Genomic DNA, 12517 nt, shown 5'->3' with positions numbered 1-12517 from the left:
CTTCAAAAACAGCTAGAAGCCGTGGAGTTATGATTGATGATCAGCTGACTTTCTCAGACCACATTGCTAAAACTGTCCGATCCTGCAGATTTGCTTTATTCAACATCAAGAAGATCAAGCCTTTTCTTTCGGAACATGCTGCACAACTCCTTGTTCAAGCTCTTGTTCTGTCCAGGCTGGACTATTGCAATGCCCTCTAGGCAGGTCTTCCAGCCAATTCTATCAAACCTTTACAATTAATCCAGAACGCGGCAGCAGGATTAATTTTTAATGAGCCAAAAAGAATACACGCCACACCTCTGTTTATCGATTTGCACTGGTTTGCAATAGCTGCTCGCATAAAATTCAAGGCATTGATGTTTGCCTACAAAACTACCACTGGCTCTGCACTCATTTACCTAAATTTGTTACTTCAGACTTATGTGCCCTCTAAAAGCTTGCTTTAAGTCTTTTAAATTAAATGTTCCCTCCTGGTGGAATGACCTCCCCAACTCAATCCGAGCAGCTGAGTCCTTAGCCATCTTCAAGAATCGGCTTAAAACACATCTCTTCCATCTTTATTTGACCCTATAACTTTAACCCTCACTATTCTAATTCTATTCTTAAAAAAAAATCTGCCTTTCTAATTTTTTTGTATTCTATTTTCTTTTCATTTATTATGCAATTGTGTATGTGTGCGTATGTGTAAAGACCTCTAACTAGCTTGCTCTATTCTTTTTAAAAAAAAATTTATTCTGTTTTCTTTTTATTTATTATATTATTTAAAATCCTATGCTACGTGTACTGTGTTAACCTAACTGAGACTTGTTATAGCACTTATATATCATTGCTCTTTTTGTTGTTTTTGATTGCTTCCACTGTCTTCATCTGTAAGTCGCTTTGGATAAAAGCGTCTGCTAAATGAATAAATGTAAATGAAAAATGTAAACCAGGTACTGGTAGCTTTGGCACTGTGTAGAGGTGCCAAGTCGTGTTGGAAAATGAAATCTGCATCTCCATAAAATTGGTCAGCAGCAGGAAGCATGAAGTGCTCTAAAACGCCCTGGTATACGGCTGCGTTGACTTTGGACCTCAGAAAACACAGTGGACCAACAACAGCAGATGACATGGCACCCCAAACCATCAATGACTGTGGAAACTTTACACTGGACCTCAAGCAATGTGGACTGTGTGCCTCTCCTCTCTTCCTCCAGACTTCGGGACCCTGATTTCCAAAGGAAATGCAAAATCTACTATCAGAGCAGCAGTCCAGTCCTTTTTGTCTTTAGATGCTTCTGAAACTGTCTATTGTTCAAGTGTGGCTTGACAAGGAATGCGACAGCTGAAACCCATGTCTTGCATACATCTGTGTGTAGTGGTTCTTGAAGCACTCACTCCAGCTGCAGTCCACTCTTTGTGAATCTCCCCCACATTTTTGAATAGGTTTTGTTTCACAATCCTCTCCAAGATGTGGTTATCCCTATTGCTTGTACAATTTTTTTCTACCACATCTTTTCCTACCCTTCCCCTTCCCCTATTAATGTGCTTGGAAACAGAGCTCGGTGAACAGCCAGCCTCTTTTCCAATGACCTTTTGTGTCTTGCCCTCCTTGTGCAAGGTGTCAATGGTTGTCTTTTGGACAACTGTCAAGTCAGCAGTCTTCCCCATGATTGTGTAGCCTACAGAACTAGACTGAGAGACCATTTAAAGGCTTTGCAGGTGTTTGAGTTAATTAGCTGATTAGAGTGTGGCACCAGGTGTCTTCGATATTGAACCTTTTCACAATATTCTAATTTTCTGAGATACTGAATTTGGGATTTCCCTTAGTTGCCAGTTATAATAATCAAAATTAAAAGAAATAAATATTTAAATAAACGCCATTTAAATAAACGCTTTGACTCGGATAACTCGTTAAATCCATGAAATGAAAGATATAGAAAATGAGGAGTTGGTGTCCCACACATTTAATGGCTGGTACACGACAATTCGCTCTTCTCATACATGAGAGATTAACTCTTTCTTGGCTTTATAAATAAAGACAATGACAAGGTACTATCTTATAGCGGTCTCCTTTCCCCCACAATGCATTGCATCCCGTCACGTTGGGGAGAGAATTTACCAAAGCACGCCTTGAGAGCATTGAGAGTGACTAGAGAGACGAGTAGTAGACGAGAGTATTCAGATAGCGCAGATTATAGATAAATAGATAAATACATAGATATATATATAGATAGATAGACTACATATATAGATAGACAGACAGATAGATAGAGAGATATCGACCAACAGCGACCCAAACGCACTCACTTCCCTACAGCACAAGCTTTTCAGCGCAGTTTCCATGGGATGACACCCACACAAGCACCTGCCAAACGCAGCGACAGACACACGGCTACGTTTGCAACAACATTTTCACCGGAGGAAGAGATAAACGCTTAGAAACGTCCATATAGCTAGCATGATGCCTTCTATTTCTAGATGACAAAGTTTACCAGTACAATGACACTATGACAAAGGTTACCGGTACTTATCTGAACTAACGTCATGATCACTGCCACTAGATATAAAGAAAACGTAGATTTTTTTCACTCGGTGCTACTCAATGACAGTAAAAAATAAAAAATATATATATGTGTGTGTGTGTGTGTCGTTATTGTGCACTGCTGCTCGTAGACTAGCTCCAGTGCTTATTGCTGCGATGCTAAATGATAGCAACTGACCAGGGCACTTCACCAACTCTCCACTCATTCTCCTCGGACCATGCAAAGGCTTTGACGGACATCAGTTCTTGGCAATTCCTCATTTGCCCTCTTACGGCTGGCTCGATCAAAATTACACGGCTGCGGGCCATCATTCATGTTGGCTCTTGCCACCTCTTCCTCATCCCAGTCAGTCGCTATAACGTTAGTTCTGATGCTGCGTTCCAGGCAGGTTTTTGAGCTCGTAATCACTATTTCATACCACTACTAACGACTTTGTACCATTCCAGGCAAGTTACGCCAAACTTTCTGAGCGCAAGGAATTGTAACTTGATTATTTATTTTATTGCAACGTTACATTGATCTAAAATCGTCTAAAAACGTGTACCACTTGCATAAACACTGCATCCGTAGGCAGTATTATTCGTAAGGGCTGTCATTGTTGTTTCGCGTGCTGTGTGACCTCGGAACTCGGAGTACATCGATCTAGTACGAGACGCGAGTTCATGGGTGGGAAGTCACGGGTTTGATTGCCGTTCGAGTGCACTTTCACGGGTTTAAGGTTGGAAAAACACGGGTTACGGGTTGCCTGGAACGCGGCATCATACTAGGCTGAGGCTACCTTTCCTCGACTTCTCCCCAACATGACGTCATCACCGAGTTGCGTAAAAAAAACGTTAATACCAAAAACTTTTAAAAAATCTTTAAGACCATTTTTGAGACATTTTAAAAATGATATACATATCTTGAGTGATTTATGTACCCATTAATCGAAAGTGGTGGTTAACCTGCAACATGGCCTTTAAGAGACTGATCACTTAACTTATAACGCACACTATGTGGGGATGATGTAGAAGGACTATGTGAGAACTATAAATAAGTTCGATCTGCCGCCTTATTATTTTCATGCACACCACACTATAATGTGATGCATGCAAAACTCAAGAGTTTTGGCCATTACAAAGTCTCAATTCTCAAACAGACGTATATTGTCTGCAGATATAAGGTATTTCATTGCACTTTAACAAGTAATCTGAACGACCTGTATGTGTGCAATATTTTAAACGAGCCCTTACTAACTTAGTTTAATGCCACAGTTATGTAAGAATGCATCTCATTCTCGTTTCTGTGGCGGTGTGTCGGCCTCATTGGTCGGTCCGGAGCGCTGCATTGACTGATGCAGTTCCGTCCAACTTTATTCCAAATATCAACTTACCTGTTTTTAATACTTTATATTTAACGTGTTTGTTTATGTCCAATAAGTGTTAAATTGTTGGACCTGATTAAATCTACTATTGATTTTCACCGTTGACTGATTTTACAGAACATTTAGACTGATTACGTCCGTGTGCAGATGCGGCAGATTTGTTACAGGACGCGTGATATGACAGTTGCGTCCAACTTTATATGAACTAGCTGTTTTAAACACAGTATTTTTATATTTCACATTAGTTTATTAGTATGCTTGAAAGTATATATATTTTTTTATTATTTGTGATTACATAGGCTCTCTCTTGCGCACCTGCGTGGATTTAAACACCAAATAGTTATGCTATGACAAGAACATAGTCTCTCTCTTGCTCCACCCATGCACAATAATATCGTGTATCGTCGATCTCACAGGCTGACGATATGACGATTTGAAAAATGACCATATCGCCCAACACTAATAAGTCCCATATCTTGCCATTTTTCTGATGCTACTTTACTAAAACGGTCAAAGACCATTTATAAGTAGTAACTAAATTTTTTTCCATTTCAAACAGCCATAAAATCAGATTTCAGATACCAGATTAATGTGTGATGACACATTTGCTATTTTTATTGTAATATCAGTTTGATTATTTTGATGGTACCCTTTAGACAGCTGTTGATATGTAACTCTGCAATTACATATCAACTAGCGTTCAGTCAAGTATTAGTATGTCCGCTAACTATGCTAAAACTTTATTTTGATGGTCAACCAACAGATAAACTGACTATAAGTGTCTTTGCAAGTATGTTAGCTTATAATACTAGATTCAACCATTCTTGAGCACACTGATACTATAATGAGTTAGTTGGCATGTAATTGCAAAATTGCTTATAGTCAACTGGGGACCATCAAATGTAACCATATAAAACATTGTTTGTTTTTTTTTTCAGTTGGGGTATTAAAGGGTTAGTTCAGCCAAATATTAAAATTATGTAATTAATAACTTACCCTCATGTTGTTTCAAACCCGTAAAACCTCTGTTTATCTTCGGAGCACAGTTTAAGATTTAGTCCGATAGCTCTCAGTCCCTCTATTGAAACTGTGTGAAAGGTCTACTGTCCATGTCCAGAAAGGTAAGAAAAACATCTTCAAAGTAGTCCATGTGACATCAGAGGGTCAGTTAGAATTTTTTGAAGCATCGAAAATACATTTTGGTCCAAAAAATGCGCAGTCCGAACTAGTAGCGCGGATTCATTCCACTTTCGGTTTATCTAATGTAGCTCTTGTAAATCCTGATGAGAACATAAGGCGTTTCTTTGACTGAATACGCATTGTGATGACGCCACGGGATGCTTTCTAAAGCCCAAATTATGCTGAAAATTTGTGGCAATTATGAAAATTTGCGATCTTTAGTGAAAATTTAGGAGTTTGCTTGATTTTGCGATAAATTCAGTGATCGCGAAATCCTGGAGGGACTGTAAAAATACTCGTCTCATCCTTTATATTTTCATTTCTAAAACAGCCTACCGATTATATGCGTATTATATCTATTATATCTATATATGTATAGTCCAGTTTTGTGGACATTTCACACAAAGATCAGTATTTAGTCAGGTGGCGACTGCATTTGACCTGGATTTACCAAAATAATTTCAGGTTTGAGAAGGGTTTCAACATTGCATCAACTACTGATGAATACATTCACTTTTATTTGAATTAGGTTTTTTAACAACATACTATTAATTATAACTAATTAAAATGCACATATTCACTTTATTTCTTAGTTACATGTAATGCAGGCATTCGAAAACTTTGTCATCTAAACCTTATTCACCAAATATATTTGCTTTAGCCCTTTGGAGTCGAATAAAGAGTATACGCGTTATGAGGCATTTTCATCTGATAACCCCGAAAATAACTTAAATCACACTTTCAGTTTTGATCGTACAGATAAGAGCAGTACACCAATCAAATCTGCAAAGGGTCTATTTTTTTTTGTATACAGACATAACAAAACTTTGTGCATTTATAAAATAAAGATAACAGAAAAGGTGTGCTGTCTGCAGCCTTTGTCTGCGCTGATCTTTATTTACAAACACGTCATTAAAATGAACTGTAACTCCGTGAATACTCAACGAACAGACATGAGAGAGATATCTATAGAAAGCTTGACATGTCTACTTTTAAAACTAAGCAAGTGGTGCCTAAAATAAATATTCTGTGATAAAGTAAACCATATGAAAACAACGCGATGTCCATTTTTCACGTCTCCCTTCATTATCTTCTAATGCGACCACGTCCCCGCGCTGAACGCCCTACTCAGATTCTAATGTTTCACTGAAGCACGCTGCTTGAATATGCCCATACAACAGAAAACAACGCAGCGAGACTGTTCAAGTTTTTTTATTTTACTGTTTGCTTCGAGATGAGAGAAATAAGACAATTCACCCCAAAAAGATGTGATGTGGATTACCTCAGGATTTTGATCTTTTATTCAGCAGAGATTATAAACATGAGTAAATCTCTTTTTATTTATATACTTGTACTAGTTTTCACGTGTAAACATTTTACTAGTTAAACTTTTTCTAAACTATAGTGTTATATATGTTTTTATTCTTATAATTAGGGGTGTAACGATTCACTTGTTTTCTCGATGCATTGATTACAAACCCTGACGATTCATATGCATCGATCTTGAAACATGATTTTTGAATTGTGAATCGCCGATCTCGGACAGTAATCTATTCAAAATGCTAAGAATCGAATGAATCGCGATTTCTATAGCGATTCAATGCTTTTAAAATATATACACATTAAATTACTACACGCACAAATCAATGGAGACCTTGAAAAGTGTTTGTGAATCGTGCCTCTTATCCGTCCTTCACGCACTCCACCGTTTACCGCTCGGGACTGTCACAGGATTGTGCTCGAGCTCCTTTCCTTTCTGAAGCAGCTGACATGCTATAGAACTTGTATAGGACTTGTGGCCAGTGATACTAAAGAGAAGTAGTTTTACTTTTCTGTAGTTTGTCAATGGCTTGCTTACCGATGGCGTAACCTGAGCAGTTGAAAGCTGTATTTATTGCATGGACAGACCAGAAATGAAATCATACGCACAGTTCCATTGAATGATAAATGTGTTTAACCCTCAAAGACCAAGACAGCCGCCTAAATGCGGCTAAAAAATACCTGTTTTTTTATGTTTAATAACTTTTGAACTGCTAATCCAATCTGGATACTTTAAAAAGAGATGTAAAGCAGAGATTCACTATTTCTCTCATTTGGATATTCATAGGCGCTGTAGTGTACTTGATTACATTTTGACAACATTGATTTTATCAGAAGAACCAATGCTTTCGTTCCTCTGAGCCAAACAGAAATGACTGTAGAACCAAATGTACGGAAGAAACCACACATATAATATTACCACAGCATTAACAACGACCTTGAAATAAGAGCACAAGGTTTATCTGAGAATCAGATGCATAAAAGTAGCGTTTGTTGTGACATCTGGCACGTTTTCTTTCAAGATCATCATTTGCTGATGGAGAGGAAAAGTTAAATAGCTAGCCTACTATAGCATTTTATTTTGTGAAAATGAGAAAGAAGTTTTCACGCTGAAAGAGAAGTGATCTCGCTCTCATAGACGTGCCAGGCTTTATCTGCAGCTAAACTGAATAAAAATAAATAAAAAATTTTTTATGAATGATACAGTGCTAATTGACATTTATTACAGTACAGAAATTATAAAGTATATTTTCTACCTTATTCTGTGCAGAAAATTAAAATAATTGCTTATTAAATGAAGTCTTGTATATAAAACAATCATAAAATTGCCATTAGGAAAACATTTTCGATTACAAATGATTGATTATTGTCCAGCAGTGTATTTGATTTCTTACAGATAATTAAAAGTAATAAAAACGATGAATTCCTTGTAAAAACATTAAAATAATAATAATAATAATGATAATACATAGGCTACTTACATAAAATGATTGTATTTGACATTTCTGTCACTTCTGAAACGATGGATAAATGTTAGCCTATACATTAGGGCTGTCATTAAACAATCGATCTTACCAACCAAAAAAAGTTTCTAAAATGAAAATAGGGAATCGATTTTAACCAAATATGTACACTTTTAATTTTAAAATAATTAAACAATTAAAAAATATGTAACAAAATAAAGAATTCCGAAAGTGCAATATGCGTTGCGAAAGCTAGACAGAAAATACCAGCAATTTTACGCGCCTATAAGACCGCTTATGCTGCGTTCACACCAAACGCGAATAGAGCGTCTGGCGAGAATGATTTCAATGTTAAGTAAATGTAAAGACGTGTTTACGCGCGTCTGGAGGTCTCGCGGCGCGGTAGACGTGAATTCGCCTCATTCGCGCATCTAGTTACAGGAGACTCTGAGTTATGAAAAGGACCATTGCAAGCTGACAGCGACCGGCTTTTGTGGTGGAAAATTGGCAGTAATACCCGCACCTTGCGCAGCTGTACCTGAGTGTCCCTGGGACATCAGTGCGGTCGAAGCGCGTCTTCTCAACAGCTGGACATATAGTGAATAAAAACGCTCTGCCCTGGACCACGAAAATGTTGATCGACTTGTTTTCCTGTCCAATAAATTTGTAATGATGTCGGTTAAATAAAAGGAAAACACAAACGGCCTGTTCTCAAGTCCATTTAAAGTTTCATTTTTTGAACCGTTGTTTGAAATGGATTGAGTCATTATTTAAAATAATCTTGGAGATTTTTGTATATAAATAAATGCAGCCGGGTTGAAGCCTGATGTTTTTCTTTTGTTATGGCAGCCGTCCCCTCTGCACATATATTTTTTTGCTGTTTGCTGTTTGTTATTATGCACAAAACTTCATGCCAATAAATAAGAAATATTGCTGACTTGTGTGTTTCCAGCGCTTTCTCTTTACTTTCGTCCGTTATTGGACGTTGAAAAAGGAAACGACTTTTTTTTTTTTTAGACATGGAAAATCGATTTTACAATCGATTCAATGAACACTTATGTCTTAAAAATCAAAAATGATTTTTTCACAAAAGTGACAGCCCTACTATACATAATAGCTCTTTTTTAAAATCTTGGCTTTCATACACTTTCATGTGTGCCATGTCCCATCAATGAACTAGAGTTTAACAAGTTTTTTTTCTTTTTTTCTCTAACCTATGGTTCCATAAATGCTGCTGTAATTTGCCCCCTGACTAAGCATTTAAATAATTTAGGGGAAACATTTCAATAATCCTGTGAATGCACTTAAAGAATGCAGAATCGAATCGTTATAATCAAATCAAGGCAAATTTAATTGTGAATCGAATCGTTCTAAATTTGCCCAAATCTTTTTTGAATCGAAAACCTATGAATCGTGAATTTAATCGAATCGCTGCCTTCCCAAAGATTCACAGCCCTACTTAAAATAGTTTCAAAGTGATTAATCTGATAAAAACTGCATCTGGGGGCTCTGAAAACACTGCTTGTGAATAATTTGAATACATTAAATAAGTGTTTAATAAACAGTGTTGTCCACTGTTACTGAACTGTAAAGTGAAAATAGTGTGTGAATTATTTTGCATTCAGTTTTCGGTTATATTAAGGATATTTTATAAGGATTTAATTTTGGTGTTTTTGTTTATACAGGACAGTACAGTAAGTGCACAAGTGGGACGGCATCAGAAAGGCTCTGGAGCTGGGACTCTTTCAAGGATCACCAGAAGCACCACACGAGACTGTTGGTTCTAACATTTTAGAGTCCCCTTAGGTAAAAAAAAACACATTCCGCGTTCCTCACGGTAAAAAAAGACAGTCCAGGGGGGTTCGCTTTAGAAATGCGTAACTTTTCAAAATCAACACCTCATTCAACGTTAATCCAAGGTCTCCAGAACGATCACAATTCACCGATGATGAAGGTAAGACGGTGAAACAGGAGTGTAAAATGTACCATTAAGCACAGCCGGACTTTTTGCATTTAATAATGTACATCTTAATTGAAATGCTAATGTCATTTAAAATAAAATTTAATATTTTTTGTGTGAGAGATTAATCTTTAAACTTCTTCTACTTAAACTAATATCTTGTGCTCTAAAAATGTCTTAATCTAGATTTTGGTGAGGTTAATAGGTATGTTTACCCTACTTTTATATTGCAATAATTTCACATTCAATCTTCAAATCATACCAACAACACACACACACACACCACTATCTTCAAGTAAATCACTCTAGAAAGTTTTGGCCCTAGCAAAAACTCTAGTCTAAGACATCAGCTCTCAAACGTCTTGTGAACAAAAGTGTGTTTTATGTTCTTATTTAATGTTTTTCTCTAACCATGTTATTTTCTCAAAAACACATGAAGGCTACATTCATGCTGCTCATATTATTGTAGCACAGTTTCTGCTGATTAGAGTGTAATCAAACTTCAATCATTAATATGTTTTTAAGATACTGAAAGGGCACAAATGTCCAGGGCATGTCAAAACTTCTCCAGGACCATCAAACCCTCTCAGACCCAGAGGATTAATGCTTCATAAGACTAATGTACCACAAACAGTCATTAAATATGAATAAAGACCTAACGTTACCTCCTCGATCCTCGTGTTTTATTTTCCAGGTTTCTGGTTCCTCTTCTTTTATTATCAAGGTTTCTGGTTCCTCTTCTTTTATTCTCCAGTTTTCTGGTTCTTCTTTTATTTCACTCGTGTTCTCCTCAATCTCCTCTTTAACAAACACCATCTTCAGCTGATATTCTTCCCGATGCATTTATCTTTGCTTCAACGCTTAGACACGACTAATGATGATGTGAATATACCGTGTATTTACTGACCTGATTCAAAAACTATATTTTTCTGTTTACAGAAATTATATTTCTGACAGTTTGTCTTAAAGCAGCACCACATTAAAACAACAGAGAACGCGGTGAAACTATTCTTCTTCCTCTGAGGCTTGATGGTGTTTGACAAACACACGTGTGTTTTAGCGCCACACGCTGGACTGGAGAGAGAGAAGCGGCGAGAGGAGGGAAATACAGGGAAAATTACTTCGTGAGCCGATTTGTTGACTAAATATTATTGTCACGTGTTTCCATAGATCTTAATTATCATATTACATGCTGCAACGTTATGTGATATTCAATTAAATATTTGACTAATTCGTTTTTCTCCTCTAGTGCTGATCAAACAAGTCTATCATAATTCATTTTAATTTATTTTTTGCAGATCGGGGCTTTTTAAAATAAAACAAATCTTATCATTGTCATGTGTAAAAAAAAAAAAAAACGATCTGCACATATTTTTTTAATCTTGAAAAGTGTAAGTTTACCCTCTCAACAATTGAACAACTGGGTCATTCTCACGAAACTGTTGAAACGCCATGGCACTAATTATTTTAGATATTAAACATGCAATTTAGTAATATATAAAAACACCATAATAAAGACAGTACTGTTCTCTACCTTGCACAAAGAGTAAATTCAACATAGGAATTAATTATTTTTGCATTTAATTGCATTTTCTGCTAAAGTTCTCATTACTGCAATGCGTCCAGCTGTATCTAAACTTATGTTATGTTGTTATTTAACCAAATTACAATTAAAATATTCTGAAAAAAGTAAATGGATATTCTTCTATAATTTTTCACATGACAGAAAAATGACAGACTTAATATTCATGTATAATAATAATGATACAATAGTGGAAAAATAAAGTGTCCATGACTAATTTGTTCTCATGCTCCCCAACATTTTTTGAGGGCCATTTACACACAATTTTTTTTAAATATAAATCTTGATTTTAAATTAGGCAACACGTGGCAGAACCTTCAAAACACCAACAAGGTAGGCAGATCTCTTCATATTGTTCCAGGTAAAAGTTAAAAATTCTCTTGTCAGAATGTGTACACGACAAATTGATTATCATCACCGAAACGGGTAGTTTTCCACATTTAGAAAAATATTAGATTACACATTTTCTGTAAATATACAGGTGCTGATAATATAATTAGAATATCATCAAAAAGTTCATTTCTTTCATTAATTCCATTCAAAAATTTAAACTTGTATATTATATCCATTCATTACACACAGTCTGATATACAACCCGAATTCCTGAAAAGTTGGGACGTTTTTTAAATTTTAATAAAATGAAAACTAAAGGAATTTCAAATCACATGAGCCAATATTTTATTCACAATAGAACATAGATAACGTAGCAAATGTTTAAACTGAGAAATTTTACACTTTTATCCACTTAATTAGCTCATTTAAAATTTAATGCCTGCTACAGGTCTCAAAAAAGTTGGCACGGGGGCAACAAATGGCTAAAAAAGCAAGCAGTTTTGAAAAGATTCAGCTGGGAGAACATCTAGTGATTAATTAAGTTAATTGATATCAGGTCTGTAACATGATTAGCTATAAAAGCTTTGTCTTAGAGAAGCAGAGTCTCTCAGAAGTAAAGATGGGCAGAGGCTCTCCAATCTGTGAAAGACTGCGTAAAAAATTGTGGAAAACTTTAAAAACAATGTTCCTCGACGTCAAATTGCAAAGGCTTTGCAAATCTCATCATCTACAGTGCATAACATCATCAAAAGATTCAGAGAAACTGGAGAAATCTGTGCGTAAGGGACAAGGCCG

At 36.2% G+C, this 12517-nt stretch overlaps 1 protein-coding gene across 1 annotated transcript in view; it reads right to left on the bottom strand.

Moving 5' to 3' along the window:
• Nucleotides 1–10817, bottom strand: part of LOC132106031 (zinc finger protein 271-like) — an 89977-nt gene extending 79160 nt beyond the window's left edge. Inside the window, exon 1 of the mRNA XM_059511636.1 lies at nucleotides 10473–10817. Within this exon, the coding sequence (XP_059367619.1) occupies nucleotides 10473–10650 (178 nt within the window). The 5' untranslated portion in view covers nucleotides 10651–10817. The remainder of the gene's footprint in view (nucleotides 1–10472) is intronic.
• Between the last annotated feature and the right edge of the window lie 1700 nt (nucleotides 10818–12517).

The sequence above is a fragment of the Carassius carassius genome, chromosome 26 (assembly GCF_963082965.1).
Source record: "Carassius carassius chromosome 26, fCarCar2.1, whole genome shotgun sequence".
Lineage (NCBI taxonomy): Eukaryota > Metazoa > Chordata > Actinopteri > Cypriniformes > Cyprinidae > Carassius > Carassius carassius.
The sequence above is the reverse complement of the archived record's forward strand: the minus strand, read 5'-3'. Positions and strand labels throughout refer to the sequence as shown.